The sequence below is a fragment of the Arabidopsis lyrata genome (assembly GCF_000004255.2).
Source record: "Arabidopsis lyrata subsp. lyrata unplaced genomic scaffold ARALYscaffold_7, whole genome shotgun sequence".
Lineage (NCBI taxonomy): Eukaryota > Viridiplantae > Streptophyta > Magnoliopsida > Brassicales > Brassicaceae > Arabidopsis > Arabidopsis lyrata.
In genome coordinates this window covers 18,472,346-18,488,541 of record NW_003302549.1, presented here as the reverse complement: position 1 = coordinate 18,488,541, position 16,196 = coordinate 18,472,346, and the positions used below count along the sequence as shown (strand labels likewise).

General features: G+C 33.1%; 3 protein-coding genes across 4 annotated transcripts; 1 reads left to right on the top strand and 2 right to left on the bottom strand.

Annotated features, from left to right (window-relative positions):
• Nucleotides 1–116: 116 nt before the first annotated feature.
• On the bottom strand, nt 117–3,217 carry LOC9304500 (glutamine synthetase, chloroplastic/mitochondrial). Its single transcript, XM_021017504.1, has 12 exons — nt 2,909–3,217; nt 2,228–2,483; nt 2,108–2,147; nt 1,924–2,027; nt 1,786–1,834; nt 1,595–1,701; nt 1,423–1,510; nt 1,212–1,340; nt 1,044–1,118; nt 710–961; nt 561–621; nt 117–481 (listed from the first exon to the last, which is right to left on the bottom strand). The coding sequence occupies exons 2-12, from the start codon at nt 2,470–2,472 to the stop codon at nt 342–344; spliced, it is 1,290 nt and encodes a 429-aa protein (XP_020873163.1). The 5' UTR covers nt 2,473–2,483; nt 2,909–3,217; the 3' UTR covers nt 117–341.
• Nucleotides 3,218–6,388: 3,171 nt separating this feature from the next.
• On the bottom strand, nt 6,389–8,308 carry LOC110226802. Its single transcript, XM_021019512.1, has 2 exons — nt 7,767–8,308; nt 6,389–7,684 (listed from the first exon to the last, which is right to left on the bottom strand). The coding sequence occupies exons 1-2, from the start codon at nt 7,998–8,000 to the stop codon at nt 7,367–7,369; spliced, it is 552 nt and encodes a 183-aa protein (XP_020875171.1). The 5' UTR covers nt 8,001–8,308; the 3' UTR covers nt 6,389–7,366.
• Nucleotides 8,309–9,430: 1,122 nt separating this feature from the next.
• On the top strand, nt 9,431–11,189 carry LOC110226735 (eukaryotic translation initiation factor). Of its 2 annotated transcripts, XM_021019285.1 has the most exons (5): nt 9,435–9,704; nt 9,891–10,068; nt 10,161–10,292; nt 10,730–10,795; nt 10,882–11,133. In XM_021019285.1, the coding sequence occupies exons 1-5, from the start codon at nt 9,514–9,516 to the stop codon at nt 10,912–10,914; spliced, it is 600 nt and encodes a 199-aa protein (XP_020874944.1). In that variant the 5' UTR covers nt 9,435–9,513; the 3' UTR covers nt 10,915–11,133. The 2 variants fall into 2 exon arrangements, 1 of the variants encoding a protein (XP_020874944.1); XR_002330657.1 differs by having other exon boundaries at nt 9,431–9,704; nt 10,161–10,795; nt 10,882–11,189.
• The last annotated feature ends 5,007 nt before the right edge of the window (nt 11,190–16,196 follow it).

The following is a 16,196-nucleotide window of genomic DNA, read 5'->3' as shown; positions in this document are numbered from 1 at the left end:
TATTTATCTCCATAATTAGTCCGATTGGTGACACAAAATAGTAATAGTTATTTATCATTTTATTGAAAAGAGATAACGGTAAGAAATAGCGAACTAGTTAGAAAAAAGAAGAGAAAAATGTAAGATGACTAGAACAATATCTTAGGGTAAGACCATAACAGTCAAAAGAACCAATATAAAAGGATGACCATTGCCCATCTAGAGTTCTTAGTTTCAACAATGCAAATGAAAAGACAACAAATAATGTCTTAATCCGAACAAATGTTTTAAACAACCTTATGATCCCGGAGAGACCACATAGACATGTGTGTTCATCGGATTCATGAATGTTTCGACTAATTTTAAACATTCAAGGAAAGCTTTTGGGCAGCAAGTGCTTCAGCCTCAAGAGTTGGCTCCCACAGGAGTGTGGTCTCTGCCAAAAGTGAGGTCACAATGTATGGGTCCATGTTAGATGCTGGACGCCGATCTTCCAAGTAACCTATATTCCAATTCACAACAATACATGTTAGCAATGTATATAGCAAAGAAAACATGTGTAACCGTTCCGGAATCAGTACCTTTTCCTTTCGCCTCGGTATCACGTCCCACACGAATAGAGCATCCACGGTTAGCCACGCCCTGCCAAGTCAAAAAGTTTTAAAGTAAATAAGCACAAAAATAAGTACTTAAAGCTGAAATCTTTCAGACTTTCATTGCATATACATACCCATGAGAATTGGTCGATACTAGCTGTCTCGTGCTTTCCGGTCAACCTTCTCTCATTGCCTTCACCGTAGGCACTGATGTGCTCCTTGTGGCGAAGCGAGAGGTTCAAGATGGCCTTTTTGATCACCTCAAATCCTCCTTCCTCTCTCATGCTCTTGGTACTGTAATTGGTGTGGCAACCAGCACCGTTCCAGTCACCCTCAATCGGTTTGGGATCAAGTGTTAGGACAACACCCGCTTGTTCTGTGATTCTCTGCAAAAAGGTAACAACAGTTACAAGACCTTAAGTTTCACTTACTCACTCACACCTCTCTACAAAAGAGACTTTGAATTACCTCAAGAAGGTATCTAGCACACCAAACATGATCACCTGCGTCGATTCCTACGCTCGGGCCAACTTGGAACTCCCACTGCACACATGTTTTAATAACATCAGAGGATTGCCAACTGGTAAAACATACAAATAACAGAATTTGTTATCAAAGCTCCATTGAAAAACAGACCTGTCCAGGCATAACTTCACCATTAGTACCACTAATGTTAATCCCAGCATATAAACAAGCTTTGTAATGAGCATCTGAAATGTCACGCCCCCAAATCTTGTCAGCTCCAACTCCACAGTAGTAAGGACCCTGACAACAAAACAGAGTTTGGTTACTTTTTTTTTTGTTAACCAACACAAAACATATTTTCTTGCTTGACTTAATTTATCACCTGAGGACCGGGGAACGCTCCAACGGGCCAACCCAACGGCCATTTCACGTTTTGCTGAAGTAAAGTGTACTCTTGTTCGATGCCGAACCTAAACTCAGGATCAAGTATTCAAACTTAAGCAGCAAATTGTAAGTAAATGTGATGACAATGAGATTTTGGGGTAGTGACAAACCATGGAACCTCGTTAGTGACCTTCTTGTTACTGAAGATCTCAGCAGCTTTGGCACGTTTGTTTGTTGGAATTGGCTCACCAGCTGGTGTCCAAGTATCACAGATAACCTTCACATAACAAATCTCAATAATTAGTATGTCATAATGAAAATGTTACTTATACTACTATCAAACTCAATTCATGACACATACCAAGATGTTATTGCCCCCACGGAAAGGATCTCTGAAGATAGCTTGCGGGCTGAATACAACAACAACGGTATACACGAACTATGAGGTTGTGAAATATAAGAGAAAATGAGAATAGAAAATGTGACAAAAAAATCTTACTATAGAATCACTTCACTATCTTCACCAGGTGCCTGACCGGTACTCGAACCATCATAGTTCCACTTAGGAAGCTCAGAAGGATCCTCCACCGGCTTTTCGATAGTCTGAAACCATCCATAAGCTTCATTAGTATCATAATTCCTGACAACAAAATTTACAATAGAATCTAGAGTATCATTCATACCCTTGACTTGCTTCTAAGGTCAATTCCAGATCCTCCAATCCTATCCAAATAAAAAGACGAGGTTACGAAAAATTCGCAGGAATCAGGGAAATATAAGTAAAGCGGATGATATCAATATACCAAATGTATTCAGCAATGATCCTGTCAGTGTAAGGTTTGGTGTCTAAATTGAGAAGAGTCTCAACTCTATTGACAGTACTGTTATCAGATTGGAGAGCAAGAACTCTAAAGCCTCTGACTTTGTTGTTGCTCTGCTTCTTCTGTTTCAACACAACAGAGCTCCATAACTTGGATGATGCAATGACTGATGAGTGTTTAGGCACTCTCATCTGACATGTTGGAGAAGCTGCTAAGATCTGTGCCATTGGATTGATCCCTGATCAAAATCAAAATCCAAATCAGGAATCTAAAAACTTGTGTACTTTGGTCTAAATCATTCAGATTCTTGACCAGATTGCTGATTAAACTAAACCAAATTCACTATGCAAAAAAGTGATTAGAGAGCAACCAAATACATTAAATTAAAAGCAAAAGACAAAGAGATTCATTAAAATACCAAAAAGGTGTGATGATCCATGTTGATTATAATTCAAAAAGTAGAGAGAGTGTGGATTAATTAGTAAAATGGTGGACCCAAGATCTACTGGAATCAAAGCTTAATTTAGCAAATGAAAGACAGAGTTTAACTTTATTACAACAAGATTCTATTCTCTTACCAGAAACAAAACATGTGACAAGAACAAACAGATCAAGAATGCTAGAAAAAAGTGACAAAACACAGAGGAAAATGAGAGAAGTTACCTGGGACTTGAAGAAGACTTAAAACTGATGAATCAGGAGAGTTTGGTGTTTGTAACAGATGGCAAAGGAAGAGTTGACAAAAAGCAAAATATGAAGAGGCTTAAGAATCTTTATTTTTAATATATAAAAAGAAAAAGAGTGAAGTTGGCTTTTGCCAAAGAGATAGGGGTGGACTACGAGTGGCGCATATTTGTGTTTCAATCTTTGTTTTTTTTTTTCTTTAGTTTTACTAAAAATGGCTTTTTGTCTTCTGCAGATAAGGTCTCCTTGTACCTCCTCTATCTCAACTTCAATACTCATAAGTGATTGCGGTATATTAGCATTTAGGTTCCAAAAATAATAAAGACATTCCTTAAAAATGGTCAATGGTATTGAAGACATTACCATTCCAATAATGGGAAAGGTTGAATGTTGTGTTTTTACTTAGTACTATTATTTACCAAAGAAGAAGAAGTAAAAATGGTAAATAAGTTAATCTAAATACACATTTTGCTTTTAGTAGTACATTATTTATAGGGTACAACAATAGTCTAAATATCTATTAGACAAACCGCAACATACATCTATACTAGTATTTTTGCAACAATTTGGTGACGGATGGATAAAAATGCTTCTGGGTTAATCGGATATCTGACCCGTTTTATAAAATCCTTCACAAAAAATTTGTTGGGTCGGGTTATATTTAACCCAACTCATACACCGGATATTCCATATTTAATAATTTAGATATTTAGAATATTTGATTAAGATTTAGAATTATGATTCTCCTATTATCTTTGTTTGATTTGTTTGTAACTGTTTTGAATCATCATATAATACATAAAATAAAAAAAATCAATTTTTTATGCATATATATACTGTGATTCGAAATTTTAAAAACGGACATATATTATCTAATTGACGAAAATGTGTGTTCTATGTTCTACATTCGATTAAAATATTTAGACAATGATTCAGAATCAAATCATAAATAAGATCAACATTAATAAAATAAATGAGTTTTTTGGCGGGACGGGTTTGGCGGGACGGGTTTTTGAATCAACAATAATAAAATATTAAAATATCATTAATCCGCCGCTTCAATACGGATTAAATCCTTTTTTTTTAATACCACCAATATTAGACATATTAAATCAGTCTCATTTAGAAAAGATTGTATAAAACCAAAAATTGTCCCGTGGTATAATGTTAATTAATAACAATATTTTAAAAAATTTAAATATCAATAACATGCCGCTTTAATACATATTAAATCTTCAGTTTATTAAAATATAATTGTCTTAGAGAATGATATGATTTGTAAACTTTTATATATAATAAATAATCATTAAATTTTAAAATAAAAACAAATCATGCGACGGGTTAAGGAATTACGGAACGAGTTATATTTTGGAAAGGATTTATATGGCGGTTGAATTTGAACCAATATTTATATACCTCTTTAATACGGGTTAAATCCTCAGTTTATTAATAATTGTCGCGTGGACTCGTGGTATACCGTTACTTAATAATAATTGTAAACTATAATATAAATAAATATGTTATAAGGAGATACAATTTACAAAATATTTTTATACTAACTTTAAAATTAAATCATCCCGCGGTACACCGCGGGTTAAAATCTAGTTAATCAAAGTATGAATGTAAAAATTTTGTGTGTTGGTTTTTAATTTCTAAAATTTTGCAAGCAAAAAAATAGGGGATATAGTTAAATTGTGTAAGTGAGTTTTATAACTATATATACATTACAATATATCTGTTTAATAAATATATTTTTATGATAATATAGTTTAACAAACAGATTTTATGCCCCATATATTAATTGATAGAAACCTTTAAATTGATAATATTTTACAACTCATGTCATTTAAATAGATGAATGTCTTAAAAGTAAATTATATACGCAATCTACTTCATATTGTTTGTTGTTTTTGAAATATGAAATTTATTAATCAACAAAAAAATTATATACATTGCAAGAATAAATAATAAATAAAATTCCAAAACAGATTTTAAAAACTTTCGAAAAGTAAAGCCACTCGTGGAAGAAGAAGATCATACATGTGGAAGGTCGGTGATGTTGATCCAGCGATAAAAAAAAAAGTCTTCTTGTTTCTTTAGGGTGTGTAGTGTAAGGAGAGGATGTGATACGTTATCATCTTATAACTGGATTCAAAATGGAGATATGAAATTAAGCCACTTATTACCAAAAGAGAATAGGAAAAGAAAAGAAGGGTTAATGTTTTGGTGGACCGGTCCAAAATTGTGATGGTGGACCGGTCCAAAATTGTGTTGGTGGACCGGTCCAAAATTGACCCAATATATGTGTTTCATATTCAACCAATTTTCTAATTATAAGAATGTAGATGTCTTATCTCTTGTATCCGAGCGGATGAAAGCTTTTCCGTTTTTATTTTCTTATTTTTTTGTTACAATGATTGTGTTCTTCAGACAAGTATTAGCAAATAAAAAATTGCTTTAACTCCTACCTTTTTTTGTTGACACCCATGCTAAATAAACTGATTTGAATTTAGTCTCAAAGAAAAGTTGGAAAGTTTAGAACTACAATAACATAGTTCTATTTTAATAGAGAAATGCCGTAAAATATCATTAAACTAAATTTTTGTACCAAAAGTTCCATCATTAGTTTTTTTTTTTTCAAAAATAGCACAAACTTTTTAGTACAAAAATACCACAAACACTCAAAATGATTTTGAAGGGTTTATAATTTATAATTTTGGATTTGGGATTAGTTTTTTGTGTTTAGGGTCTAGAGTTTGTTTTAGGGGATAGGATTTAGTTTTGAAGGTTTTAAAGTTTAGTTTTAGTTTTGTGGTATTTTCGAAAAAAATATCTTTTCTAGGTATTCCTAAGAAAAAAAAACTTGTGATGATACTATTGGAACAAATTTTTTAGCTTAGTGGTATTTTTGAGAATTACCTATTATTATATTAACTTATAAACACATCTAAACAATTTAATTTCATTTGTAAAAAAAGCTAAATTTAAATTTGAATTTACTATTTATCTATACTACTCCAACTCGTAAAAGATACTATTTATTTTACAAAGTTGTACCACATTTAGTCTTTTGCAGTGTAGTTAATGTAGTCTTCAATTCATTAGATCTCAAGTGCCTATTGTTATAGTAGTATTTTGATCAATGAAAACTTCTCAAGTTCTGATTTAAATAGCTTCTTGGAAAGAAGGTTCGAGCAACTCCACTATTTCGGTACCAGTACGTATCAACTATAATTTATTTGTAATATATCTTTTAGATTATTGATCAATTAAACTAGTCAATTTAGCAATCTATCTAATTTGATTATTTTTTTTAATCGTTTAGTACTCTGGAACTTCTGATGTAAACAATATTATCTAATTTGATACTAACTAAGATTTGCATTAACAATATGCAAGAAATTCTGCTCTCTGGAAATCGATATGGAATACTTTTTGTATAAAAAAACTTTTAAGGGTCCGAATGGTAACAGCGTTTTTTGTTGTGCGGGAAAAGCGGTATTATAGTGCGGTACGGTTCAACTGCGGTACGTGCGGGAGAAAAGTATTTGCGGGACAAGTGCGGTTTGTACAAAATAAGCGGTACGGAATAATGTTTGATTGGTGAAAAAACTAATTGCGGTACATAATAAAATGTTTGAATGGTAACAAATCAATAAGCGGTCCAGATTATAGATTATATATATATTAATGATTAATTAATTTTTTTTGTTAACGAAGAAACAATAACATATAATTATAAACCGTTAATACACAAAGTGATCAAAATATAAACTTAATTTTTTAACATACATATTGTTAAAACCGTTGAATAGTTTCATCATAAAAAAAGTACAACATATTAAAAAAAGTATTATCTATTATTTTGATTTTCCCATAACATATTTGCAATATTGTCTCTTATTTCCGTCATATGTTCTCCATCTGCTAACTCTGCTGCATCCATGTCACCTACATCATGCTCAAAATCTCCATTGTTTATATTTGTTTCTGTCATTACATCTGCGAAATCTGCATCTGAGAAATTTGAAATTCTGATGAATATATGTAATCCCACTGTAGCCATTACTACTCTTTTTTGAATGTGAACATTATATCTTGGGAAATCAGAAATAATCCTCCATTTTTTCTTCCAAACTCCAAAAGTTCTCTCGATAACAGAACGTAATGATGCGTGGCATTGGTTGAACAGTTCATGTTTATTCCTTGGAGGAGGACCAGAATAGAATTGTGACATATGATATCTCACAACTCGGTTTCGTGATGATCTATAAGGAGCCAAAAACCCTTGTTTGTTTAGATAGCCAGAATCAACAAGATAATACTTCTCTGACGGAGGCAAAGGAAATTCAGAATCACTTTGTTGTGCCATTTGCAAAACAGCTGTATCGTGACATGATCCAGGTGCTCCATTCCAAATATATGTGAATAACATATTCAAATCACATATTGCCTACCTCGTTGTTGGTTTATAGTAGCGGAATTTTGGAATGTTTCATCAACATCAATTGTAACACGATACACTTCTTCTTCTTCTTGCGTCTCAGGAACTTGTGTTTGAGGCACATCACCACTATCAGCGTCTGAGTCATCTTGGCTCTCTTCATCAATTGGATGCTCGTTGATCAATTGTTCTCTTCTTTGGCGAGCAGAATGTTGAGATTGTGATTGAACATCATATAAGACGAAACATCGTTGCATTACGTTCCAGAACTCAGGCGGTCGTCGGTTCATGCTTTTTGTTAATTTGCATCCCTAAAATTTTTAAATCAATTAGATTCTTAATACCGAAATTTTGAAACATATTTTGATGAATAGAATAATTATGTGTACTTACAAACTCTTGTTCCCTCCACCATACGTCAGATGCATATATCATGGATGTCTCAGGATCAACCGTGATGCCAGTTTTATGCATTAGAAACTTCCACCTCTTGTAACTTTTTTTGAATTCATCAAGCTTGTTTTTGAAAAAACCATAAGTTACATTCATGTCGAACGCTTGATTGAACTTTTCAACCATATACTCTCTACCGATAGAAGTAGGATGCTTAAGAGTATAATTATTCATGGCAATTGCTTCATCGAACAATTGAATTAATGTTTTTTCTTGAATGTACGACCATTTGTACTTGTCTTTGTTCTACAAATTTCATAAATACAATTTTACTTATTATGTCAAATTTAATAAAAAAAATTATTAAAAAATAGAAGTAAAAGTAAATTTACCCGCACTGTTGTTTCTGTGGGAGGAGTTGAAATTTCGGTTGGCTGAGTTGAACCTGTTCGTGTGGAAGAATTTGTGTTCCGTCGACGATTAGACGACATATCTACAATCATTAAAATCATACAGTGATTATGTAATTTGTAATAAACAAATTTGACAAGATATTAACTATTTTATTTTTATTTCAATAATAATTTTTTGAAGTATATATATTCAAGTATAATATGTATTTAACGTATATAAACATAATTTTGTTAAAAAAAGACTAATTAATATATATATATATATCAATTACTGAAAGAAAACTATAAAATGATATGAAACATTACAAAATTAAAAAATTGTTTCATAATTAACGGACATGTATAGTTTAGACAAACCAAGTAAATTAGATTACAAATTAACGAATAATATTAACTAATACATGCAAACTCCATAATTTATATTTGTCTTAACGTTCTCTATGATAATTAATGATGAGATTCTACAAAAATTTAGTATAATTATAAGTATATATTAATTAAACTATTAATACATAAATACCCTAATTAATTATTTACATGAAAATAGATTAATGAATGTCCAAATTAATTATTACTATATGATGAACAAGAGAATAATGGTGGTGATGTTTAGCATATAGTATATATAACTAAATATGATTAAAAGATTAAAAGTTACCTTAAATGTGCAAATATTTAGGAAGGAGATTGGAGATACGTAAAAAAAAAAAGAGATATTTTAGGAACTTTTTTCTTTTGCATTGCATATGTTATTTGGTTGTAGAGGTATATATAGGAAAACTCATTTTATAAAAAACAATTAAAAATAAAGAAAAATTGGAAAAGAAAAACTGGATATTACCCATTGCGTAATTGGAGTGGACCGCTGGATAAAGGAAGAAGACTGCATAGAATCGCGGTCCTGTATATTTATCTGTTTTCAAAAACGCAAATGTTTTTTTTTTTTTTTTCCGAAAAAAACGCAAATTGTATTTGTTTTATTGATTGGGTGACTTTTTGCGTTTTTCAATATTCCTTTTAGAAATCCGCAATAACGTTGCCACCAATCAAGACCTAAACGTTTTACTATTGCGATTTCCATTCGCAATTAGTTTTGCAGATTTTTATTTTTTAAATACTAAAAAAGAATAAAATAAATTAAAAAGAAGAGTTAAATATTCTGATGGACCCAATAGAGTTAAATGTTCTGATGGACCGGCCCAAAATGACCCAATAGAGTCGAGAAGAAGCCCTTTTTACTTAACCAACCATTCCAATTTCCCAAATATCTCACAAACAATCTCTCTCTCTTTCAACAAGAGCCGTCTCAGAAGAAAAACACAACTGCGAAGAATATGGCAACCGATGATGTGAACGAGTCCCTCCCGGCGGCGGCGGAATTACCGGCGACAGAGGCGGAGAAACAACCACACAAGCTCGAAAGAAAGTGGAGTTTCTGGTTCGATAACCAATCAAAGAAAGGCGTCCCCTGGGGAGCTTCTCTTCGTAAAGCCTATACTTTCGACACCGTCGAAGATTTTTGGGGGTTTGTGTTTCCTCTCTTCTCCTTTGATTTCAAACATGTATCTATGGATTTTGTATTCGTTTGTCAATGCCTTGCTTGGTAGCTTCTAAATCTGGGATTTTTGTGAATCTCGATCTATGTAAATCTATGTAATAGTCTGTGTCTGGATCCCAAAAAATCTCAGAATGTTAATTTTTGATTTTGCAGTTTGCGAGAGACTATATTCCAGACTAGCAAATTGACAGCGCAGGCTGAAATTCACTTGTTCAAAGCTGGTGTTGAGCCAAAGTGGGAAGATCCAGAGTGTGCTAATGGAGGAAAGTGGACTTGGGTTGTTACTGGCAGTAACAGGAAGGAAGATTTAGACAAGGGCTGGCTTGAAACTGTATGACATTCTCTAACCTAACCTTTTACTCTTCTGTGTTTTATTAGACAATATGTGGCTTTAATGACTGGTTTCTATCTCGTGTTTTGTAGTTGATGGCTTTAATTGGAGAGCAATTTGATGAGGCAGATGAGATTTGTGGTGTGGTTGCTAGTGTCCGCCCACAGGCGAAGCAAGACAAGCTCTCCTTGTGGACTAGGACTAAATCAAATGAAGCTGTTCTGGTATGTCTTCTCACTATGTTCATATTTATGTTGGTGTTGGATATTCATGATTATAATTGTTGTTTTCTTCTAGTTGTGAATTGTTGGGATATACGGATTTAGTTTGGTTATTGACGAAAATTCTCAATGCTACACATAGAACTAACTAGTAGGTTTGATGCTTAACTTGCTTTGTTTCCTGTCCTTGGGAGTTTTACCAGCTTCTGACGTTTGAGATACTTCTTCTGCGATAGTAAAATAGTTTTGTTAATGTTAAGATTATATGTTGTGAGTTGTTTGAAGATAAATCTTGTAAACCAGCCGTTTATTGTTCGTTAGTGTTATAAACATAGCTATCTTTGTCTATGTAAATCTGATTAGAACTTTGCAGTATGTTAAGATTGGTTTATGAATCTATCTGATGAATATACTACTTGTTGTTTGTTATTGTTATCCAGATGGGTATTGGGAAGAAGTGGAAGGAGATACTTGATGTCACCGACAAGATAACTTTCACTAACCATGTAATTACACTTCTTCACAGAAGCTATCATCTTTTTGTTCATGTTTTAGTTCTCGTGTGGCTTAATTAATCGTTGTCTATACGCAGGATGATTCGAGAAGAAGCCGGTTCTCTGTCTGAAGAAACCAGTGGAGACCAGAGGAAGATGCAATATGGCTTTTTCTGATACTGTTTGGTTGGTTTACTTCAATAGCTGAGACCTTTAGGGACATTCACTTTGAGGTGTAACTCTACAAAGTTTTCTGTTTAATTAAAATGATTTTTTGTTTTAAATTAAGTTGAGTTATATAAAATCTCTTTTGAAAACATCAATTTTTAGACAATTTCGTAGCACACTAATGCTAATTTTTGTATTTTTTTATTGGGGAATTCCAAAAAGTACCTTTGTTTTTGTATTTTTGTTCTTTTAAATGTGATTTGCCATGGAGGTGTGTGTTAGTGTTAGGGGACTATGGTTCGTAGTACTAACCATGGAAATCCTAGCATTCAAAAGATGAAGTCTCTTAGAGACAACATTCCAAAGGTATGGAAGTTAGTTGATTTTGTAGTGGGAATGTCTTCGGACTTGGAAAGTGCCTATTAAAAGTAATCAGGAGAAGCAAATGAATCCATCTGCTGAATCAACACTTGAGTTTCCAGGTGTCTATAAACAGAGAAATATTGTTATTGCCAGAAAATGTCTAACAAAAACCAGCATGTTGTTTGGGAGAAAAGAAGTGGTAAGTCTTGTCCAAGAGAGGGGAATACATGGGAATACATGGAGTCATGTAAGGAAAATATCGAGGAGAGGGAGGAAACTCCATACCAAATGGAAGGGAAACACTTCGACTTGACTTTAGTCATTTATGCCAGGTCAAAACATATGTAAATCTGCTTCTGTTGAATAACAAATTCAATTTTGGGACAAATGGGTTGGAAGGTAAAAGACATAGGTAAAAGACATGTAGGTCATGTGTTCATCTATACCTTTTTTTTTAATGTTGAGGAGAAAGATAATGGTCAAAACTCTCACCTTCATCTCTACTTTCAACCATCTTCCATATGCAAGCTTGTAAACTCTTGATCATCGAATTATATATTAGGCGGATCTCGACACGTGTATCGCTTACAAAGGTAATGTTTGTAAGCCAAAGTTACTAACTCTACATCTATAGTTGAGCACCAATTGGTAACCTGATGTAGATTGGACGGATACAATCGTTTCCTCGATTTAAGAGCTATTTTCTCTCTCTTTGTCTCTCTCTCTTGAAGGAGATATTCAGATCTAGTTTTTTTTTCGGTCCGTTCCAATCTTCATCACAAGTCAGAGATCTCTCGAAGGTATTCCAGGAGTGAGTTGTTACTCTCCTCCGTTAGCGGCGGTGTGGATTATCACCATCGATTTGGTCGTGGCTCTAGATTGGCGGAGGAGGAGATTTGCAGCGGTGGTTTCACGGTTAAGGACGCCGAGAGATGCTCCGAAGCTCCTCAAGTTCAACGGTCGTTCTGGTAGCTGCGGCGGCGGAAATTGGTGGCGATAAGGTAGGTTTCGCTGTTCGACGAGGTGGTTAACAGTAGATCCGTTGGATCTTAGATGACTAAAATGTATCTATTCTTTGTTACTTTATTACCACCTTGTTAGCAGCCAACATGGCCGGCCCAAACTATTTTGTTGCCTAAAACAAAATAAAATTTGGCCCATTAACAAAAACTATTGAATTTTTTTTCACAAATAATAGCATAAGTGGAAATCGAAACCGTCACAAAGAGTGAGAATAATAAAGGATAGAGAACTAAACTACAATAACATTTATTTAAAATGATGCCCCTAATACTACTTATACTCATTTGCTGCCTTAAACCCTTCCTTAATGAGCTTTAGCCATGGTTCGGCTATGACAACCAACATTTTCTAGTTTGTTTGACCAATGTTGGGGTTGTACTTTTTCGCTATTGCATTGCTTATACATAATCGTTATATTCTGGTGATATATGTTTTTTTTTTGCTAAGTGAGTAAATATCATATTAATGAAAGGTTGTTTGGATTTACATGTTGATAACCAAAAGCTTGATTCCTTGGCAAAAAAAGATAAAAAAACAAGGAAACAAAAACAGAATTACTCATAATGTATTCATAGCCAAAGACCCATTAGAATTCTGAAATTTCTTCGGTGTCTTCTAGCATTAATGGAGTTGATGATTTCCCGGTCAATAATCTTGAAGATATTAAGCGGAGGGATTACTTGCAAGTTGTGAAGGATATTGTTTTGCTTCTTCCAAATCGCATAGACGGTTGCTTGTGCCACTAGCTTTTATAACTTTTGGTGATATATGTTTATCTATTGATTGTAATTAATAACTTTTATAAATTTAGATATTTGTGTTTCTATACCAACAAGTGCATATTTACTTTGTAGGATCATATAGCGTTAGTACATATCTATCGGATTTGTAGTTATCACCGACCGATTACATTCATATAAATTCTTATTCACATGTAGGTAAATTTCAAGAGTTTGGTAGTCAGTCAATTTATTAACTACCATAGGTCGGGGTTTTTATACATTACGACCTGTTGTAGTTAATCATTTGACTTTAACAAAAAAAAAATCATGTAATTAATACATAGGCCGGAGATTTGTAACGAATTTACACTCATATAAGTTCTTATTTACTCAGTCGTTTTTGGGTCGTCTTATGTTGGAGTCGTACCATTCTACTATTTCATTGGTTGATATTTGGTCGCTGTCTAGTGTTGATATATACTTTGTTCGTTTGATTATATAGCTCTGCTGAAAGTTATTACATTTCTCACCTTTGCTTTAATTAATCGATTGTGTCAATCTGGATATTTATGTTTTAATTTGTATTACGACCTGTGAATAGTTTTTGTACGGGATCAAATTGTATTGGAACAATGATGTATGATTTGTAGTCTCACTAAAAGATTTTTTTGGTCACATAAGTTTAGGTTTTCATGTTTAAGTTTGTTTTAAAAATCGGGCGGTTTAGTGATCAACCACTACATGTAAGGAATATAGAGCAAGATTATTTTCTTTTACTTCTAATTTAAATAATATATAGAGAAATTGCACTCTATAGCATAAAACTAACAAATAATTAATTCAAAGGATAACTTATCATAGTCAGTAAGAAGATGGAGAAGAATCCTAAGAACACTTCTTCAACTTCACAAGTCATGGAGGAGAGCCTACCAGCTCGATATAGTGTAAGTAACATACAATCTTTTTTTTTTTTTGTATTTATGATTTTGTTTTACTTTAGTTTTTCTGATTTCTGGTTTTGTTTTGCTTTAGTATTTCTGATTTTTTTTCCGTAAGTGTTTTTGATTTCTGGTTTATGTGTCTATAATGCACGGCTTTTACTAGTCTTGGATATGGTTGCGTTTCAGAGTTTGGATGTCTTAAAGTATTGGAAAGACAATGTTTCACGTTTTAAGGAGTTGTCTCGTATGGCATGTGATGTGCTATGTATTCCCATAACAACAGTGTTTTCCGGGTCATCGTTTAGTGTGGGAAGTAAGGTTCTTAACAAGTACATGAGTCGTCTTCTTCCACCAAATGTCCAAGCTCTGATTTGTGCAAGAAACTGGTTACGTGGCTTTGAAGAGATAAGTAAGTTTACTAATTATTATAATTCGGTTTTGTTTAAGACATCTCAGTATTTGTTGGTAATTTCTGAATGTTTTCACTGTGATAGGTGAATCTGAGTTTTCTGAGGAAGATAAAGAAGAAGCATGAGACGAAAAAGTGGAAGAAAGAAGATCCGAGTTACTTAGAAGGTGATGGTTTGCTTTACACAATTGTGATTTTGTGAATGTGTATGGTTTACTTTACACAATTGTGAGTTTGTGAATGTGTATGGTTGTATTTGTCTATATGTGAGATTCTGTCTATATGTGAAATTTTGGAAGAAGATACACGTTGAGAATTAATTTGAGTTATTCAATTAGACTAAAATCATCATGAAGTTATGTTTTCATTTTGGATCGGGTGAAACACTTAAGAGTTGTTTAGTATGTAAAACACTTATAACTTGTTTAGTATAGAGTTTCTTGTGTAATTGCATAACTGTGTTCATGAATTATCTGAACCCCATGGGCTGCCTAGTTGGTTACGGTCTTATTTGGGTTTAGTCTTATTTAGATACGGTCCTATTTGGGCTTACACCAGCATGGTCTTATTTGGACCTAGACAGCCCAATTCACATCCCTAAAGATAAGTGGCATTTTGGTGAATTTTGATGATCTAAAAATATGTATTATAAGATAAAAATACCATTAGTCTTATCTCTCTTTTTCACCACACAATTCTCTTTCATCCTATCTCTCTCTTTTCTTTCGAACAACATGAAACCAAGGACATGACCGGCGACGAGACACACCGGCGTTAAACGACATGACGGCGAGCATGACTAGATAGGTGAACAAGACGGTAAACACGACTAGATAGGCGTGGCCGATGCAGAGGGTATACATGGCGGTTTGGATTAGCCCGGCGGTGCGATTAGCCGAATCTCCGGTCGTGCCGCGAAGGAGAGGGAAATAATCAAGCCATTCGATGAGGACGACGAGGAAGAAAATAAAGATGAGACAAAGAGCATACATGCCAGAGCTTGTTCCGAGCCAACCGGAGAAGAGAACCTCCGTGTTCTTGCCCCAAAAGAATGTCATGTGCATCATCATTTTTATGTTGTGATGTCCTCCTCCTCCGTTCATAAAATTTTATCACCACTAGCACCATAAACACTTCTCCTTTTCATTAAGGGTATTTTTGTCCAAAATAAAGTGTTGTACCACTTTCTCTTTCTTCTTCTGCAAATATTCAAAAACTTTCTCTTGTTTCTTAATTATTTTTTTAAAAATGGTATGAAGCTAATTGTCTCTAATATATATACAATTATACACAAATATATATAATTTATCTTAAATTTCTTATTTTGTTGGTTGTATATATGGTTGATTCTGTTTAATATTAAAATATAATTTTTCTTTCGTTTATGAAAAAACTACATGTATAAAATGAAAATGAACTACTCCATCTAGAGTGCCACCTCATCACCACTTTTTCAAATTTATTTTATCATTAGTTTAAATTTATTATTTAGGTAGTTTTAAATATGGGCAATTCAATTCAATATTTAAAGTTCATTTTGATATAACTAGATAAAAATAATATAAATAACCCAATGGCCAATACTATCTCACTTTAAAATTAATTTACTTTTTCATCTTTGAATTATATCCCATCAAATCAACATCTTATAAATATTTAAAGAAAATACTTAATAAAAAAATGTATTTAACTTATTTACCAAAATTAAGAAACTGTATTTAATACATTATTATTATAAATCAAATACTTATAATTCATTTCTATTTGGGATACATTTATGGATTGCT

Excerpts from the sequence above, each read along its gene's own strand:
- LOC110226802 (XM_021019512.1), bottom strand. The coding sequence starts at position 8,000 with ATGAATAATTATACTCTTAAGCATCCTACTTCTATCGGTAGAGAGTAT. Across the intron at positions 7,685-7,766 it reads GGTGGAGGGAACAAGAGTTT|GGATGCAAATTAACAAAAAG; the intron begins GTAAGTACACAT and ends TAAAAATTTTAG.
- LOC110226735 (XM_021019285.1), top strand. The coding sequence starts at position 9,514 with ATGGCAACCGATGATGTGAACGAGTCCCTCCCGGCGGCGGCGGAATTA. Across the intron at positions 9,705-9,890 it reads ACCGTCGAAGATTTTTGGGG|TTTGCGAGAGACTATATTCC; the intron begins GTTTGTGTTTCC and ends TTGATTTTGCAG. Across the intron at positions 10,069-10,160 it reads ACAAGGGCTGGCTTGAAACT|TTGATGGCTTTAATTGGAGA; the intron begins GTATGACATTCT and ends CGTGTTTTGTAG.
- LOC9304500 (XM_021017504.1), bottom strand. The coding sequence starts at position 2,472 with ATGGCACAGATCTTAGCAGCTTCTCCAACATGTCAGATGAGAGTGCCT. Across the intron at positions 1,702-1,785 it reads GTGGGGGCAATAACATCTTG|GTTATCTGTGATACTTGGAC; the intron begins GTATGTGTCATG and ends TGTTATGTGAAG. Across the intron at positions 1,511-1,594 it reads GTCACTAACGAGGTTCCATG|GTTCGGCATCGAACAAGAGT; the intron begins GTTTGTCACTAC and ends TCCTGAGTTTAG.